We start from the raw sequence: 16,378 nt of genomic DNA on the forward strand, positions 1-16,378 counted from the left end.
ACACTTTACACCAGGTTTACACACACTTTACACTGGGTTTACTCCATTTTACTTGGGTTTATTCTTATTCTGCTCCAGGTGTACAACCACACTACTGATTTTACTCATCTTTACTCTGGGTTTTACTCACAATTTATTCAATGTTTACCCTCACTTTACTTGCGGTTTCCTCGGTCCTTTCTCTGGGTTTTACTGACACTTGACTCCAGCTTCACTCATCTTCCATTGGCTGCTGTTAATGGTGACATGCGCTGAAAGGGGATGCTGTGCTTTCAGGTGCCAGGTGGCTTTTGTTAAATATGGGGTTGCATTGGTGTGGGAACAACTCCATCCCCACAGAACTCACCTGGCCTGCTGCACATGGCCTCACTGCCAGGAACTGTCAGACAGCGCTATGCCAACCTGCATGCTTTGCACTAGTGCAGTTTTCCACCAGGGTTTGTTGTTGTTGTTTTCTGTAGCTGGTGACTATAAAGGTTTTTTCAGGATAGACTCTTCCTGGAAGCACTGTCAGCCTTTAATTTCCTCCTTCTTAGCCCTAAGTCCACACTTGATAATTTGCCCTTCAACCCCAACTGTCTTCAAACATTTCAGGTAATTCACTGTGAATTTCCTACATGGCAGATAAGTCACACCATTCCGTACTTCTCCCTCTTGTACTTCACTGTAGAAATATCCTCTTGTTTATAACGCTTACTACACACGGAATTAGGATCAGGGATTATTGCCCTTACTTGCCCTGTGTGCCACTGAGGCTTTTGCCATTTGTGTTCAGTTAAATCATAGAATTCTTGTAGTTGGAAGGGAACTTTAAAGGCCATCTAGTCCAACAACCCTGCAATGAACAGGGGCATCCACAGCTTAATCAGGTTGGCCAGCGCCTGGTCCAGCCTGACTTTGAATGTCTCCAGTGATGGGGCATCCTCCACACCTCTGGGCAATCTGTTCCAGTGCCTCACCACCCTCACTGTAAAATACTTTTTCCTTGTATCAACCTAAATCTCCTGTCTGTAAGTTTGAGACCATTTCCCCTTATCCTATCACCACAGACTCTGCTAAAGAGTCTGATCCCTTCTGTCCTGTAGCTCCCCTTTATGTACTAAAGGCTGCTATCAGCTCACCTTGTAACCTCCTCTTCTCCAGGCTGCACAGTCCCAGCTCTTTCAGCCTGTCCCCATAGAAGAGATGTTCCATCCCTTGGATCATTTTTGTGGCCCTCCTCTGGATGTGTTCCAACATCTCTGAGTCTCTCCTGCACTGATGGCTCCACATTTGGATGCAGTACTCCCGATGAGGTCTCACAGCACAGAGTAGAGGGTCACCTGCTGGCCAGGGTACTGTTGGCTTTCTGTGCTGTGAGGGCATACTAGTGATGATTCTCTGCCTCTCGGATTCTTTCATTCCCTGATTCCATGCCAAGGCACACAGCTGCATAAAGAAGCAGTCTCTCACCTGTTATCCCACTTTCTTCTCATCCACTGCATAACCCGACTCTGGGGACATTCATTTCAGGCCAGCCTCCAGCTGGCAGTGGGGTTCCGCCCCTCAGTAATATCAAAGTCCAGGTGTTATCTCACTAGGGGTGGGGACAACCAGTGCTCGATCAGGAAGTGAAACTAAAACTGAGAAGTAGCCCACAAGATCCTGCAGCAGCACACCCTAAGAGGGGCTCAGACCTGAGCTGCTGCAAAGCCTGTGGGCCCTTGGTGACCAGGGATGTCTACACCTTCATTTTCTTCCTCTGAAGACCAAAAGAGCGACTTCTGTAGGTAAAATCTGAGTATAGTTATAATTTCACACTGTTGAGCAGCAGGCCTACCAAAGGTCATCCAGGTAAGTGAAAAGTTGGAGCTACTAAGGATTCAAGGTAATGAGAAAGATATGCTAATTGCTCTGTGCAGCCTCAAGATTGAACGTAATGGAAAATTGTGCTGCTTACTAAAATGTTTATCTCTGTGTATTTCTGTGTATGTGCATTTCTGACAGGCTTGTAACCAGAATCCTGAGGTCTGTCCTGAATTTGCCAAAGATCCCAAAGTCAGATAAGCAGTGGCTCATGGCATGACATAGATATCATTCAGCTATGTGTTTTCACTTTCCACCAGATGGCTCAGGAATGACTGCCAGTGAAAAGTTTAACAGCTGATTCATCTTGCTAAAATGTTTATGCAATTCCTCCTCCTAAATTTTAATGTAGTAATAAAGTTCTAATTATTACCACAGCACTGTAACCAGTCCTCATGCTGAAGGAATCCCCAGAAGAATGTTGGTGTCCCCACAGAATCAAGTGAGAGGGGTCTTGGCTGTCCTGAAAACCTCTTGCTGTTAAGAATCGCATCCCCAAAGTCCCTCAAGCACCTCTCCGCACCAGAGCTGCGATGCACGATGGCATCAGGAGGCAGTACAGAGAACACAGTGACAAGTCTACTGTGGGACACCCTGAAGTTCCTGGAGAAGCATGACTTCTGGAAATTCAAAAGGGAACTCAGCAAGTTCCAGCCCAGGGAGGGGTATGAACGCATTGACCTGGAGAGTGTGGCAGGGCTGTCACCAGCTGCACTTGCCACCCTGCTGTACAGCCACTACGGGAGGTCCTACTGCGTAGAGGTGACAGTGGATGTGCTGAGAGCCATGGGACAGGTGCACCAGGCCAAACGTCTCCTGGACACGCTGCAAACAGGTGAGCTGGGGGAGGTGAGGTCATGGCAGCACTGAGTGACTGAACTCATTCTCCTCTTCTCTGCAAGGCGCAAGGTTTGTTGAGCAGAACAAAGAGTTTATAATCCAGCGAGCCAATAATGTGGGAGGGACTATCGAGGAACTCCTCCAGGAAGGTGTGCTGAGCTCCAAGCAGCATGATAGCATCATGGCGGAGAGTACCAACCAGAAGAGAATGCAGAAGCTCTATGAACTTGTGCCAGTGTGGGATGCCACAGCCAAATATTGTCTGTACAACGTGCTGAGGAGAAATAATCTCTCCCTCTTCTTGCAATACGCAGGTAAGAATGAAATTCAATTATCTTCACAGTTGAGAAAAGCCTTCAGAAAGAAAGGAGGATCACAGGGACATCTACACACCTTTGTACTTGGGAGGGACAGGAGGCATTTGTGTGGGAGCTATTACTCAGCAGCTGCAGATGCGAGTAGTGGAGGATGTAGAGAGCACATGAGGAAGTCTTATTCTTGGACCACATTTCTGCAGAGGTAATTCTTTAACCCTAGATTTATCCAACTCACCACTGTTCCCTATCTTTAGGAGATGGATTGACCCACTACTCCTCGGCATTTGAAGGCTGGATAGTAAATCTGGGTGAGTTCTGAACTGTTAAACACAATCATCCCTTTGTTAAACTGCATCATCTCCCCAGGGTCCCCTCCTGAGCCATTCTGTGAAGTCACGCTGGTTAAAATGGACAAGTTTCCAGATAGTCCTTGGCTTTTGGTTACCTTCCTTCAGCTATGTACTCAGTGCAGCAGGACGCCCTCTCGTAGGCCACAAGTGCATTCTCCTTTTGCTTTACTGCATTTCTTTAGTTAGGAGCCATTTTGCTCTGCCCCAAGCAGCCTTCCCCAGGGTCTCAAAGCAATCACCTCACTTATATTTCTCTGCCTCACTGCCATCTCCTCTCTCCTGCAGATGCCTGGATATCTAATACACAAGGTGAGCTCTGAGCTGCTCAGCACCGTCACTTCCTTTGCTGAACTACATCACCTTCCGTACAACACCTTCCATCCCTCTGGACACAGCCTTCCAAAAGCAGGACTGGCTTGGGCTCTTTGTTTTTTCCCTCTGCATGCAGGTCAGGGACCTAGCTCCAACAGAGCTTTTCAGGTTAAGAAAGTGAGAAATATTTCTGACAGATACATTATCATGACTTACCTTATCATGATAAGACAGCAGTGTGTAAGCTAAGCAGTGTGTGAGGCCTACAATCAGCCAGTGATCACATAGGTCAACCAAGATCAATTCAAATGCCAGGCTCTCCTGGCACTTAAGATATACAAGGATCTGGATAGTTCTTGCCTTTTGACCTTTCTTATGCACTAATGATGCCAGTATAATGAGGGAAATGGCAACTTAGGGGGGTCAAGAAGAGGCCATTGCAGCCCTTGGGGACAGAGGGAGATAAATGCTCACTCCTCGCCTTACAGCTTCATTCTACGGCACAGTCTCAAAACTGAGAGAGCAGGTGGGAAAGCTGTTTCCATTCACAACTCCTGCACGTCCAGAAGACAAGCCTTTTGATGTGGAGAGCAGCAGTGGCAGAGGCTCAAGTCCCAAATGCATGGCATGCTCAAGTCAAGAGGTAAGGTGCTGTGCTCTCCTGCTTATTTCAGAGTGGTTTTCTAAGACAGCCTTGCACTTATCTGTCTCTGGTGATTGCTCACCAGGGATTCAGATCCTGGTGCACTTCTCCCATGAAGAAAGCCTGAGAGCATTGTGTTGCCCTGAGAGGTTCCAGAGTCTCCTTCCCCAAGGTTCTTCAAAATGCTGTTGGACTTGGGTCTGAGAAACACACTCTGGGTAGCCCTGCAGGAAGGTTTGGACCAGATCATACGATCATGGGATGGTGTAGTTTGGAAAAGGCCTCTAAGATCATCAGTTCAAAGCACAAATGCAGACCTGTCTGAACACAGTCTGCATCAGACAGAGCATCATCAAACTGGAAAACGGTAGAATAATAGCATCACAGAATTTGTAGAATCACTTTGGTTGGAAAAGAGACACATGTTCCGGTCCAGTCACCAACTACTACTATGAGCCTGCCACTGAACCATGTCCCCAGTCATCACATCCACATGTCTCTTAAAATCCTCCAGGAATGAGGAATCCATTAAACCAAACCAGCCTTGATACTGAGCTTAAACCTGTTTGTGATTCTGTGCTTCTTGCTCAGGAGGACGGGGCAGAAGAAGTGAAACCAGAGATTACTGGGGGCAAAGATGGCAAGAAAGAGATATACAGGTGAGCACCTGACAGCAGGAGGTGCCCTCTCCTGAGCAAATAGCCACCAAAAAAAAAAAAAAGACAGGGTGATCCCACAGCCCAGTAGCCCAGTGTCCAGCCTGCAAGATCCTTTCTTTCTTCTCTCCTTCTACCACTCTGCAGAGCTCATTTTCCTCGGGCTGGCTTCTTCCGGTGCACTGAGACAAAGCTCAAGTTCTTAGTGAGGATGGCCACCACAATTGAGTATGAGTACTCCTTCTGGGAAAGTCACCTGCCTGCAGGAATCCCCTCTGAATGGATGGAGGCTGGACCCGTGTTTGACATCCGTGCTGAACCACGTGCTGTTGAGGCCATTCACCTCCCACACTTCCTGTGTCTCTCAGGTACTGCAGCAAGGATGAAGGCTCGGTGACTGAAACAGCCCTGGGGGACAACGCACCCGATCCCCAGTCAGATGAGTCAATCTGTGAACATTATGTCCATTCACAGAGAGGAAGTTAAGCGTGTCTGGGATGCATATTGGCCACCTTGTGGATGGGAACTTGTGCCTGGAGAATCCTGAAGCAGTGACGCCATTCCATGCAGTGCTGAGAGACCCCAGCTTCTCACCTATGGGTGTCATCTTGCTTTCAGCCTCGTTCCCCTTCATACCTGTGCACTGCCTTGTGCTGCTCTACCGTGTCATCAGGGCTGCAGACATCACCCTTCATCTCTACCTCATCCCCAACAATCATGGCCTGGAGAAGGCAAGCACAGCTTTGGTTTCTGATTCAGTTTTGTGGTCACATGTAGGCAGTCAAAAAATGGGTGCCTCCTGGAAGAGATTGGGATTGTGAAGCACCTCTGGCAAACAGACTCCCACGAGGCACTACTGGGACCCTGCTCTCCTGATCTCTTTGTAGCTCTTCTTCCTCACTTGGTCTCCTTGCCCTCTTCTTGTCTCTCCCATCACCATTTGTCTCCACACTCACCACACAATCATTTTGCAGGCAGTGGAGAAGGACGAGAAGAGACGGGGCCATTCCTTCCTGGTGGACAAACCTCCTCACACCTCCCAGCCACTGAAGTTTAACACACGGTACCGTGTGTCCAGTCCCTCTGAGGCAGAGATAAACCCCCAAGTATGTTGGACCTTGCCCCTCATGATCACTATGAGGGATCATGATCACTATGAGCTCACCTTAATGCACCAACTTGCCTCTGCCAGGAGCTGAAATTCATCTACCTGACTTCAGGCAGCCGCCAGCTCTACACCGAGATCTACAGCAAGGACCTGCAGGAGGGAATGCAGCTCACCTTGACAAAGGTGTCACAGGAGAGCAAAATGGAGCACAGCCCGCTCTGGGCCACCTTCCTGAGAGCAGGTAGGGAGGCAGGATGCAGCCCCAGGTGAGGTCTTGAGGATGCATACAAGTTTGGAAAAGAAGGAAGGGGTGCAAACATCTCTCACAGTGTGTGTCCCAACCTCCTGTCTTCAATTCATGTCCTCCATTCTTCTTGTTCTCCTCCAGGAGACATCGAGCCACCAGTTGCCTTTTCCACATCATTGTTTTCAGGTTTGTTCATCCATTAGGGTGGTGGTTTTGGCCTGGAGGTCCAGGTCTTTCCCCATCCAACGTGGAGAGAGGGTTTTCTTGCTCAGCATGGCTTCTGACACATTCATGAGGAAATGTGTACATCCCAGTCCAACATCCAGGCCAATGGGACAGCATGAGGTCACAAGCCACATCCCCAAAATGCTTCCCATGGATTTCCAATGAACCTGCTTCTTCCTGCCTCCCAACCTTGCAGATCCATCACTCATGGAGCACCAGCCATCCTCTTCTGTCCAGGCCCAACAAAAAGGTGAGTTTTGGGCTGCCTTTTTTCCTCACCAACCTGCCCCACGGAGGGAGGCCATGAGGGCACAATGCCAAAGCAGACAGAAGATCTTCAAAACCGAGATAGAGATTGAGATGAGGAGGACTAGGATGAGCTTTACCAAGACATTGTCAAACTCTATCTCCTTGCCCAAAGCCTCAGCTGAGGCAGGAGAGGTGATACGCCATGCCAGGGTCCAGCAGAAGCAGAGATTGAGGGTCCTTCAGCCCTAGTGCAGGTGGGATGTCGCCTGCTGAGCACGAGCATCCAACCACTCACCCATACCAGGGCTGCATTTTGTGGAGCAACACCGAGAGCAGCTGATCCAACGTGTGACATCAGTCAGCCCTGTCCTGGACCAACTCTATGGGCGCGTCCTGACCAATGAGCAGTATCAGAGCATCCGAGGAATGCCCACACCGCAGGAGCAGATGCGGCTCCTCTACAGCTTCATGCCAAGCTGGGATGTTGCCTGCAAGGATCTGTTCCTTGATGTGCTGAAGAAAACCAATAATCACCTTCTCCAGGACCTCCAGGGTCAGTGAAATCCATCTCGGGGAGGCTCTGAGAGAGCACGGCCCATGGAGGATGTGGGAAAGATGAGTTTCTGGATGAGCTCTATACCACTCAGGGAGACCTCGGTTTTTTACAGTTTCTTATTGGGTACTTTGTTTCACCTTCACTGGGTGTGACCATTATGGGGCTGGAAGATACTAGATTTGGGATGGGATGTTTCATTATAGCCTCATTCCCACATGTGGAAATGTGTACATTGTTTTCTATGTAATTTGCTCTTAGTGAGCGTAAAAATCATTTCCAGGGCGGTTTCCCTCTCTTGCCAACACCAGCACATTATCACATTTGGTACACTTGTGGCTAAGTTGTTCCCTTTTCACTCATTCTTCCCATATTTCTGATCAATTATTTCTGATTCCTTGTCTCTGAAGGACAACGTTGAGACTGAACCCACTGTTTCTACTTTTTGTTTTCCCTTGGTGGACTATGAGTGCACTGTCAGCAGGAATTTCTTCCATAGACCAAGAAGTGTAAGGTGACCCTTCTTCCAATCACCATTTGACTTATTTCATTAAAATTGACCATTTTTGATTCAGCCATTTGATTCTTCAAATTCCCAAACACACCAGGGCAGGGAATTTATCTCTCAGGAATAATCTCTACAAACTTGAGGAGATTGACCTTCAATCTACCAAATTCCATCCTCTTCAGAGGAGGCCATTACCATAGAATCATAAAATCATAGAATCACTAAGGTTGGAAAAGACCTAAAAGATCATCCAGTCCAACCGTTCACCTATTCCCAACAGCTCCCACTAAACCATGTCCCTCAACACAACATCCAGCCTTTCCCTGAACACCCCCAGGGTCCATGACTCCCCCACCTCCCTGGGCAGTCCATTCCAGTGCCTGACCGCCCTTTCTGAAAAGTAATACTTCCTCATGTCCAGCCTGAATCTCCCCTGCCGTAGCTTGAAGCCATTCCCTCTGGTCCTATCACTAATGACACGAGAGAAGAGGCCGACCCCCAGCTCACTGCAGCCTCCCTTCAGGTAGTTATAGATAGCAATGAGGTCTACCCTGAGCCTCCTCCAGGCTGAACATTCCCAGCTTCTTCAGCCTGCTCCTGTGTTCCAGACCCCTCACCAGCTTTGTTGCCCTCCTTTGAACACGTTCCAGGGCCTCAATGTCTTTCTTGCAGTGAGGGGCCCAAAACTGGACACAGTACTGGAGGTGCGGCCTCACTAGTGCTGGGTACAGGAGATCCTTAGAGACCATAGAGACAGTGCCTCAGGGGTGGGAGATGATCTGTAGCTGAGTGGGACAGAGGCCTGAGGGGTTGGGTTCTTTGTGGGGTTCTGAAGTTTCCATGGGTTTGTGGTGTCTCCATGCAGTGTGGGGTCTCCACGTGGCTGACAGGTGTCCATGGGTGTCCATAGGGTGTTAAGAGCGTGAGCTCCCCATTGGGTGGAGTTTGTGTAGGTTATGGTAGGCATGTCCAACCTGCGGCCTGGCACAGCTCACAGTGCAGCCTGCACTCCCTTCCCCATGCTACCATGGGGTGACTCTTCCCACTAAGCAGCCCAGGCCCTCAACACCCTCACCACCAACCAAACGCTGGTGTGGGCTGAGCTGAAACCAGGGACAGGGAGGGCGTGGTGCAGGGCCAGCTCAAGTTATGGCCAATCACTTCATGCGTTTGGATCCATTGGCTAAATGCAGTTCTGTGAGTAATAAAAGATCTGCCTTGTTCTTCATTGTGATAAAAGACTTTGAGAATAGGTTTCAAGATTACAATAAATAAATAAATAATAATTATACTTTCAAATATTTGCAGTCAATGCTGCTTGCAATTTTTTCAAGTGGAATGAAGAGAGTTGCAATAAAAATTTGATCATGTCTTTATAGCAGACTTTCATAAGCCCTCTTTTACCAGAGAAAAACACTCATTGCTTTATAGTCCCTCCTTACTCACGTCATCACTTGTTAACAGTACAGACATTTATGCACAATTAGTCAACGATGAAGTACAGTGAAGGGAGAGTGACGTTTCATAAAAAATCTCTGACCTTGAGTGTGACAAAGGCTAGTTTAGCAATAGGGATCTGGCTTAAGGACCAATATGAGTTTAACAAAAGGAATCAATGAATGCTAATTCTAAAATGTTCCAGTTCAGCTTTGCTAGGTGTGCGAACAGCCTTGCTTTTCTCAACGATCCTGCTTCACAGGAGCAATGAAGTCACAACAGATGACTTTAATCTTTGCATCCACCGGGTACGAGGAATTTTTAACCATGCTGATGCCTTCAAAAGAGCACCTATTGATGAATCAGGAAAGAACGTTATCAGAAAACGATGAGAAAGAGCTCAGTTATCGCCAGAGTGTAAGTGAAAAGGAATTCTTTTCAGCTCAGAAGAAAGAGGTTCAGCAGCTTTCTTCATGCCAGGAGTAGCTGTGAGCTGTTCCACCATTAAGAGCCTCATTTGCTCCATAGTTAAAACGTGTAAACTCTGCCATCGGCAGGGCTCAGTGAAGAAGTGACCCAGCTGCACGGAGATGCTGCCCTCAAGAGCAGGGCAGGCAGAGAGTGCAATCTCTTGTGAAGACATCTTCATGAGGGAGAGGAGTGTAAAGGAACGCGAGGACAAGAAAGTAGGAATGGCTGAGCACAAGGTTGTGCCACATCCCAGCAGAAGGAAGCCAAGATGCTTTAGAGAAACCCGTGCTTAGTTAGCATGGTAAAACTCGAACCCCCGGGGTGGTGATCTGACGTGATGATGAGCAATGCCCTGGTAGGGGAGCAGCCTGGGAGTCGAGCTCTTCCCAGGCCCTCTGGGTAGGAAAAGGCTGTGGTGGAGCTGACAGCTCTGCAGACAGCAGCACTCGGAGGGGCACCCTGTGAATCAGCAAGAGCCCAGCTGGAAGCCATCCGGGCAGCACCGTGCTGGCAGCAGTGCACCAAAGCCGTCCTGCAGCCAGCTCCAGGCTGAGGGCACCCGGCATCTGCTGCTCTATGCGACTCCACAGAGCCAGGCTGCCTGCAGCTGAGGTGCAGCAGCTCTGCACCCAAGGTAAGTGCCCTCCATTGCTCATGCAGAGAATCACAAGCTTGGAAGGTCGTGACAAAAGGGATTCGTTTTCATCCAGGAGACAGATTTAATCATGTTGCAGTAATCCTCGTTACCTTTTATTTACTGAGGTTTTCTGTTCCTCTTTTATTATATGTCCCTTTACTGGGACTGTATTTCTCCCCCAGTCCTCACAGATGAAGTGACCTTGCTCCATAGCTCTGCATGCGTGGACCTCTGAATGCAGTAATAATTCCCCAGCCTCCTTTTGATTACTGACTTCCATGTTGGTAATTCTCTTAATTCTCTTCTATACACACCTCTCCACCAGCTCCCTTATTCTCCGAGGGGATCCAGCAGACAAGATGCTCTTGGGGCACTTTTAATGTTGCCTTTGGTTCGGCTGGCAGTTTGGCTCGATTGCTCACCTGCTTTGAGGCGCCTGGCAGCCCCTTACCTCCAGGACTGGGCTTTCATTGCAGACTGCAGCTGTTCTCTACCATAGGGCAGCTCCAGGGGCTGAAGCAGTGTCTGAATGCAGATCAGCTGAAGCTCTTTTGTGCCAGGCATGCACGATCAGGAGGAAGGAGTCTCCTGTGCATCTGGCTCTGAGAATAAAGGATGCTTTCCATTACACATTACATCAGAACTGTGGCCCTGCAATTCAATGAGATGTCACAGTATCCCTGGTGGTGATCTCCCCACTCTGTAAAATGTTTGCTAGAATTTCTCTCTTTACTATCATCAACTTCCCCATCTTCCCAGCATCCCTTAGTTGCACAGAGCTTGTAATAAATCACAGAATCACAGAGTGGCCCAAAAGGCTGGATCTGCTTGCAGTGACTTTGGAGACCTCCCTGACAGGCAGGGCTCATCTCTGTAGGACTCCTCAGTTGCAGGACAGGTTCTCCAGATCCTGGCTGCAACTGGGGCTCTTCATGAACTGCAGATCAGGATGATGTGTATGAGGGCAATTGGTGACGTCTCTTTCTTAATCACTATCTCTAACCTCATGTAGTAATGAGTAGATGTGTTAACTTGCTTATTTTCTTCATTGTTGAGCTTATCCTTTGTCTATAGGCAAGCTTTATTTTTGTATTACTTTGAAATGGACAGTAAAGTAAGCCTATCCCTTTTGTTGGCGTCTGTCCTTCCTGTTGACCCCATCAACTTGCAAAACATATACATATGCAATACATTGGCACACGTATTCATTTTTTTTCCCCAAAAATTCACGAATATGTGCTAATGTCTCTCTGGGCATGCTCAATTGCATCTAATGTGGTGGTAGAACCACTTGCTTCCTCCCCTTTATTTCTCCTTCCGCTTAATCTCTGTGACTTTGGGCCAACCTTTAACTGCTTTTCCCTAGTTTAGCAAGTTTCCTTTGATTGTGATGCCATAATGATCGACTTTATATCTTGGTACACCGTAGTTCACAACAATTTATATGAAATCCAAGAAAAAGTCCTTGCACCTGGTGGACGCAAAGATAAAAGTAGTTTTATTGTGACTTCAGTGCTTCAGCGAAGAAGGATGTCTGCTGATGCTTTGGACATCTTCAGCTGCCAGTTCACTTGAGCTGTCAACTGGTGTTTGCATCACAGTAATGCACTGCTAATCTCCATCTCCAGTATTTACCATGAGGGCTTAAACCAGGGCATTTTGTGCACACACAGGAGGAATGCGCATACATGGTGTGTATGGGAGGAGCTGAGCCCTGTTCCAGCCCCAGCACTGCAGACCCAGAATGAGGTGCCTCAGCTGACTCAGAATCTGAGTCATTTCCTTCTGCTTTGGCACCTGTGATCCCTGTCTTATACTGCCCAAGTGTCCTGTCTGTGTTGGGACAAGGGGAGGTGGCCCTCCTGCCAAACTGTCTCTGATGAGAGAAATGACGCTCCTGGGAAGGAGAATCTCAGCACAGCTGAAGGAGGAAACATCAAGGACTCCTTCAGTATTTTCCTAAGTGTCTTCCTGCAGAGCCCCAGGGACATCTGCAGGAAGACCAATGGGATGGAGGAAGAGAGGCCTCGGGCTGGGCCTCTGCTGCTGAGCTGGGCCAAGCTCCTGGGATGCAGAGAGCTCAGGTAGCTGCTGGTACAGGAGCAGCAACTCTGCACAGTGCAAGAGGACTCTGTAGGCATGGGCGGTAGGTGACAACTAGAGGAGAGAAGGGAAAGAAATGTGACACATTGTATAGAGGTGGAGAAAGTTGAGAGCTCACTGGAGGAGCAGCGCTCACAGAACTTAACACAGTAAGCCTCTGGCTGCAGGGCAAAATACACAACAGTATCCAGGAGAGGTCTGTTAGACCAGCAAATCAGGCTGGAGGCACTCCACGTTTCTTTATTGCTGAGAAGGACCTGCTCCAGCTGAGGGCTTCTGAGTCAGAGCACTGCCCTAAGGGCTGCAAGTCCCAGGATGGCTGCAGGCTGTGCAGCCGGGGCTGCAGCCGGGTGCTCAGGGCTGTCCTGCAGAGACAGTCCCTGCTGTGCCCCAGGGGCTGTGTGCCGGGGCAGGGACTGCGCTGCCTGCCAGGCTCAGCACTCAGCCTGCCCGGGGAGCTGCCCAGGGCGCTGCGGGGAGACGTGTGGGGGGAATGTAGAATTGAATGTTGTTTCTGCATTAGATATTAAAAAGGGGAAATTGATCTGAGGAAGCAGAGCACAGTGTATTGTATTCGTATTTTGTAACTTGTCCTTAGAAATGCGAATGTGATGTGAAAAAGTAGAAATACCATCTATGTTAGTAACATGCTTTAGAAATATAGTTGCTGAATAGTGTGATTAATTCTGGCTTGCAAAACTGCAGTGGTTTTTAAATGTTCCAAATAGTATAGGTAAAGTATTATGGACTAGAAAGCTTACTGTAGGGCTATTCTGTTTGGATGAGAGACCCTCAGCAAAAGAAAAAGAGACTTAACAAACATCAAAGAAGCCAGGGCCTTTATACAAGGCTGGATTGCCTTGCTCTGAGGGTAGGTTGGGATGCAACAGGCAGGCATCAGTATAGTTCCCCCTGTCCTTCTTCCAAGTTTATCTCTATGCAAGAACGAGCAGATGTCCAGAAACAGTGACTGAGTGTTGAATGAGCAAATATGAGAAGTTAACTAATCAGCAATATATGCTTGGTTATCAAAAGTTGATGTTTAGCCAGTATCCGTATGTTTAGTTCAGCTGTGGGAAGATTGTGAACCTGAAGTACTCAGCTGATGAGGAACCAGGGGAGAAAGAGATAAGAGTAATAGAGCATAGAAGATGGAACGCTTTTTTCTGCATGCTCTCCTGCTTGCAGGAGTCCCACCATTGCAATGCGAATAAAATCTGTTTTAGCAGAGATACCGTCCTGATAAATTGTTTGGTCATTTCCAACAATTTGGGGGCTCGTCCGGGATCATTATCACCTCTTGGGGGTCTCCTTCGCTGCCCTGGACAGGATAGGTGCACCCCGCTAATTTTAGCAGTCCTGTCTGGGTGGGGAGGGGACTCCTTGGGATGGCCAATAAGAAACTGAGACTGTTACATAAAGGACGGGCAGTGTGAAAGCCAGGGGGCAGGCAGGCACCGGTGTCAGCCATTGCGACCTGGTAATTTCAAGGACGGACCAAGGTAAGGGAACTTAATTCTTGCCTTGGGTGTTGGTTGAGACTCTTGAGTGTGTATGACTGAGACGCGCTTTCAGTGAGAAACGAGTGCTGAGTTCCGACCGGTGGCTCTGTTGTCCCGTGAGGGGCACGGCCAGGGACACACAGAGCGGCTGTTGGTGGAAGGAAAAGTAGCAGGAGGGAGCTGCTGGTGTGCGGTACCCTGTGCACTTGAAGTGCCAGCAGTGCACCTCTATTAATCCGAGAATCTGAGCAAGGTGCTCCAGAGGGATTGGCCCCAAATCAGAGAATCAGAGTGAGGTAACCTGTGAGCTGGGGATTTCACAGCAGCATTCTGGAGGGATGGGGAATAGGAGCTCCTGAGAGCAGGGAAAAAGGGTCCCCAAAATTGTGCCTAAAGATAGCCTCTTAGGAAAGAAGCTTCAGAATTGGAAAATAATCCCCAAACTAGGGACAAGAACAGGAAAAAGATGTTTAAATACAGACATAGCCTAGAGAGCCACTACACAGAAAAACATTTTGACCAAAATGTGAGTCTGACAGCAATTGGGTTTGTCAGACTTTGAATTTGTATGTAAACAGTAAGGCTCCTTTCTCTGAAACAGAGTTGCCTTATGTTGTTTAATGGGAGCAAAAAAAAGTAAAATAGTTCCTCACAAGAAAGAGTCAAAGTTCAAAAGAGAAAGGAGAGAAGCAGAAAGGTCATAAATGGGATCCCTTAAAAACTCCCCCCTCCTTGAGGTTCTAAAGTACTACAAGCGGCAGTGGTCTCTGCAGAGGCAGGGAGTAGCTGTGCTGCTGATCCTCCCAGGGTCCTAGAGAGAGTTTGCACATTCTTAAATACTGAGGGAACTGGAACGATGCAGATGGGACCTGGAGAATTTTCCTTTCTCTAACACTAACCTTACTAATATTTCAATATATCCTCTTAGGGAAGTCCCCTTAGGTCTAGGAGTGTCTAGAAAGATACAAAACAAAAACAAAAACAAAACAACAATAAAAAAAGACCCCTGTGTTGTATTTTAGCTCACAGGAGAGACTTTGCAGATGAGATAGGGGGAATATCAAATAAGAAACCAGGAACATATATGAAGTAGTGGGACCAGTTTTTATAATTGAGGATTCTAATCATGCAACCAAGTGCTGGTGTTTGTGGAAAGTAAAGAATTGTATTGTTTGATTTGTAGGTTCTGAAGGAAGTAGGACAGACTGTTTCAATGGTATGTGGAGGTGTAATTGTTGATGGTACGTGGAAGCATAATTGAGGGTATGAACAGTGGAAATGTGGAAAACAAAGCAGAAAAAGGGTAAAGGAAAAACTGAGTTAGAGATCTTAAAGTCGGTGATCTGCTCTAGCCAAAGTAGATTGGCACCAGCACGAGAATGCATCCCCCACACTGCCCCCCCACACAGCTTGTAAGCAGAACTCTGGGAGGAAGAGCTGGGGGCCAGAGGCTAACGCATCCCCTGCACTACCCCTGTCAAAGGCAAAGTGTTACTTGTGAACGGGAAAGGACGGAACACTGGAAGTGAGAATAAGCCTTTATTTGCAGAGATCTAGGAAACCCAAGATCTCACTGTCAGCCCTGGAAATCTTGGAGGGGGGAGGCGGAACTATGTTAAGTAGGTTTTTTTGTTTGTTTGTTTTTGTTTTTTTGTGAAGTTTGGGAGATGAAAAGGTTTGGGAAAGACACAGGTTATGGAGGGCAAGTAAGATCAAGGTTTATCTGTGGCAATTAAACACAGACTCCGTTGTTACTGCAGAACAAAAACTTTTATTGTGTGCCATGCACTTGAACAATATGCACTTGGTCAAGTGCTTTGTTAAACATGACCCTCATGCTGCAAGTGGCAGTGCTGGGTCTTCCATGCTGCCCTGAAGGAGAGGGTGCTGGAGCTGGGCTCGTCCCTCCTGTGCCATCCCACACACCCAGTCTGTGTTGCTGAGTGCTGGACCGAGGCACGGCTCTGTCAGCCTTATCTCAAGTCTGTTATACCTCAGCGGCATCTCCCAGCAGTAGTGACGAGGTCGTGCAGGCTGTCAAATACTTGGGTGTCAGTCACACAGAGCTTGTGGCTGTTTGCGTGCTGCCGCCAGTGTATGCGACACTGCCGCAACTTCTCACGGTGCCAGAAGTGTCCCTAACACAGTCCCTAACAAATGTCTCACTCTCCCTGACAAGAAAGGAGCCATCAGGGCCTCCATCCCTACACAGCACTCTGCCAGCAGCTGCTCAGCAATGTGCCGCCCTCCGTGCCCTGCCCCCAGCTGCTGTGGAACCATTTCTGCGTGATGCTGCTCCACGTTGGCGCTCAGCTCAACTGTGCAGGCCACCTCCCTCATCTTCTCCTGGTTGGGGGAGCATAAAGCGGGTTCCA

General features: G+C 48.2%; 1 protein-coding gene and 1 long non-coding RNA gene across 6 annotated transcripts; both read left to right on the forward strand.

Moving 5' to 3' along the window:
* The first annotated feature begins 1,599 nt into the window (after positions 1-1,599).
* Positions 1,600-7,919, forward strand: LOC122192604 (NACHT, LRR and PYD domains-containing protein 1b allele 2-like). 5 transcript variants are annotated; one of them, XM_042893209.1, is made up of 14 exons: positions 1,600-1,833; positions 2,224-2,680; positions 2,748-2,999; positions 3,257-3,310; positions 3,638-3,661; positions 4,153-4,307; positions 4,899-4,966; positions 5,111-5,331; positions 5,438-5,694; positions 5,938-6,069; positions 6,156-6,312; positions 6,460-6,504; positions 6,740-6,793; positions 7,097-7,919. In XM_042893209.1, exons 2-14 carry the CDS (start codon positions 2,386-2,388, stop codon positions 7,351-7,353), a joined length of 1,971 nt encoding a protein of 656 aa, XP_042749143.1. In that variant the 5' UTR covers positions 1,600-1,833; positions 2,224-2,385; the 3' UTR covers positions 7,354-7,919. The 5 variants fall into 5 exon arrangements, with proteins under 5 accessions (XP_042749143.1, XP_042749142.1, XP_042749144.1 ...); XM_042893208.1 differs by having other exon boundaries at positions 1,600-1,769; XM_042893210.1 differs by having other exon boundaries at positions 1,600-1,765.
* A 6,008-nt stretch (positions 7,920-13,927) lies between these two features.
* LOC122192602 lies at positions 13,928-15,797 on the forward strand. The gene is made up of 2 exons (XR_006182647.1): positions 13,928-14,003; positions 15,187-15,797. It is a non-coding gene; the product is annotated as an uncharacterized LOC122192602 (long non-coding RNA).
* The last annotated feature ends 581 nt before the right edge of the window (positions 15,798-16,378 follow it).

Source organism: Lagopus leucura, unplaced genomic scaffold (assembly GCF_019238085.1).
Source record: "Lagopus leucura isolate 7727_CA_CO unplaced genomic scaffold, USGS_WTPT01 31998-0_obj-0_obj, whole genome shotgun sequence".
NCBI classification, from domain to species: domain Eukaryota; kingdom Metazoa; phylum Chordata; class Aves; order Galliformes; family Phasianidae; genus Lagopus; species Lagopus leucura.

Bases quoted from the DNA above. Each gene is read 5' to 3' on its own strand.
- LOC122192604 (XM_042893209.1), top strand. From the start codon at position 2,386: ATGGCATCAGGAGGCAGTACAGAGAACACAGTGACAAGTCTACTGTGG. The intron at 2,681-2,747 runs GTGAGCTGGGGG...CTTCTCTGCAAG, and splicing joins CCTGGACACGCTGCAAACAG to GCGCAAGGTTTGTTGAGCAG. The intron at 5,695-5,937 runs GCAAGCACAGCT...ATCATTTTGCAG, and splicing joins ACAATCATGGCCTGGAGAAG to GCAGTGGAGAAGGACGAGAA.